At 48.2% G+C, this 2350-nt stretch overlaps 1 protein-coding gene across 1 annotated transcript; it reads right to left on the bottom strand.

The window, feature by feature from the left end:
- Nucleotides 1–555: 555 nt before the first annotated feature.
- On the bottom strand, nucleotides 556–1747 carry LOC131499474 (olfactory receptor 6Z7-like). Its single transcript, XM_058707512.1, has one exon. The coding sequence runs from the start codon at nucleotides 1528–1530 to the stop codon at nucleotides 556–558; it is 975 nt and encodes a 324-aa protein (XP_058563495.1). The 5' UTR covers nucleotides 1531–1747.
- Between the last annotated feature and the right edge of the window lie 603 nt (nucleotides 1748–2350).

Below are 2350 nucleotides of genomic sequence, written 5' to 3'. Positions count from 1 at the left end.
ACCTAACCAATATGATGCTGTATTAGTCAGTCATTGCTACAACACTGCTGTATTACAAGCAATCCAAAAATGTTTTTCAGTGGCTTCAGTAGCACACTTGTGTTTTTTTTTTTTTTTCTGGCTTCTGGATCTATGGTGGTTTTCTGCTTCAGGCTGCAGGGCAGGCTTAGGTCTTTTCTACTTGTCTCTCATCCCAGAACCAGGAGATGTTCTTCTCAAGGCAAATGGCAAGAAGGCAGTGGAAACAGTTAGTGCTTCCCCAGACATCAGCTCAGGACTCTCAATTTGGTCTACATTCCATTAGCCCAAGCCAATTATATGGTGAAGCAAAAGTTGTTGGGAACAGGGAAGTAGTGTTATCTTATTATTACTTTTTAAAGTTTTTATTTAAATCCCAGTTGGTTAACATACAGTGTAATATTAGTTTCAGGTGCACAATCTAGTGACCCAACACTTTCGTACATCACCCGGTGCTCATCACAAGGGCCCTCCTTCTTCCCCACCACCTGTTCAATGCACTCCCACCCACCTCCCTTCTGGTGACCATCAGTGTGCTCAGGAGTGGGCAAAGTGTGTTGTCGCTGAAGAGACCCGGGGTGAGTGGAGGGTTTTCTGCAGCACTGCCTGGACCTCCCTGTTCCGCAGGCAGTAGATGACAGGGCTGCACATGGGCGTGACCACCGTGTAGATGACAGACAGCACCTTGTTGAGGTCTGTGGAACCGATGAGGCGGGGGCGGGAATACATGAAGAGGACCACCCCATAGAAGATGCCCACCACCACCAGGTGGGAGGCGCAGGTGGAGAGGGCTCTGCAGCGGGTGACGGCTGATGGCATGTGGAGCACAGCCCTCCCGATGGCCACATAGGAGGCCAGAGCCACTAGCAATGACCCACAGAAGATGACGATAGCAGAGATGAAGTCCACCAGCTCCGTCAGGGCCACGTGGGTGCAGGACAGGTTGAGCAGAGGGGAGACGTCACAGAAGAAGTGGTTGAGGACATTGGGGCCACAGTAGGACAGGCTGGCGATGCATGATGTCTTGGCCACTGAGACCAACAGCCCCCCAAGCCATGAGGACAAGGCTAAGCCCAGGCAGACCTGGGGCCTCATGAGCAGTGGGTAGTGGAGTGGGCGGCAGATGGCCACGTAGCGGTCATAGGCCATGGAGGCCAGGAGGGTGCACTTGGTACTAATGAGAGCTATGAATAAAAAAAGCTGTGTCATGCAGGCTGTGAAGGAGATATGGTAAGGTCCAGTCCACAGCCCCACGAGCAGACTGGGCATGGTCACGGACACGTAGCACATCTCCAGGCAGCTCAGGTTGCCCAGGAAGAAATACATGGGCTTGTGGAGCTCGATGTGACTGCAGATGAGGTAGATGATGAGCGTGTTCTCCAGGAGGGTCAGCAGGTAGAGGGCCAGGAAGATGGCAAACAGGACAATCCTTATGCCCAGCCTTGTGGATAAACCCAACAAGACAAACTCCTGGACTCTGGTCACGTTGCCCAGCTCCAGGGGCCTCTCCATCTAAGTGCAAAAGAAGCAGGTTAGAGGAGACTGTGATCCACGCAGGAGTAAAAGGGCAAAAGAGGAAGAGCATCAGGGGTCCCGAGAGCCAGTGTAAGTGCTGTGGGTTGACTGTTGTCAGGAGGACTGGTGAGGTGGGACGTCGCAAAACCGGAAATGGAAAACCTCCACGTGTACTTAGTAAATCTGTGACCTTCGGCAATTCAACCCTTATAAGCCTCAGGTATCTTTAAAAAAAAAAATAATGTTTATTTATTTTTGAGAGAGAAAGGCGACTAGAGTGGGGGAAAGGCGGGGGGGGGGGTGGTGGTGGAGACATAGAATCTGAAACTGAGCCTCAGTTATCTTGTCTGTAAAATGGAGGTAAAAGCTATGATTGTTTTTTTCTTTTCTTTTGATGACTTTAAGTGGTCTGGTCTTTGTCTTTCTTTCCTTCCTTCCTTCCTTCCTTCCTCTCTCTCTCTCTCTCTCTCTCTCTCTCTCTCTCTCTCTCTCTCCTTTTTCTCACTCTCGAAAAGTTTCCCAGGATGCAAGGGGTTGTCTCCAATAGTTTAAATAAAGGAAGAGTCACAATCCCTTTATTCTGAAATGCATACCTCTTTTAATAGGTTGAATTTCTGGAGGAAATTTGTTACTGCTTATTAGAGAAAAGTACCATCAATAATGGTTTTTCTAAGAAAGACCAATGAATAATTTCCTTTTTGAATATTTCTAAAAATGACTCTTTCTAGAAAGAGAACACATTCTTCTTTTTTTTAAGGAAAAAAACTATATGTGTTAACACCACATATGTGCCCCTACACCGTGCTGCATGTTTTAA

Source organism: Neofelis nebulosa, chromosome 17 (assembly GCF_028018385.1).
Source record: "Neofelis nebulosa isolate mNeoNeb1 chromosome 17, mNeoNeb1.pri, whole genome shotgun sequence".
Classification (NCBI taxonomy): Eukaryota; Metazoa; Chordata; class Mammalia; order Carnivora; family Felidae; genus Neofelis; species Neofelis nebulosa.
This window is presented reverse-complemented; position numbering and strand designations above follow the sequence as displayed.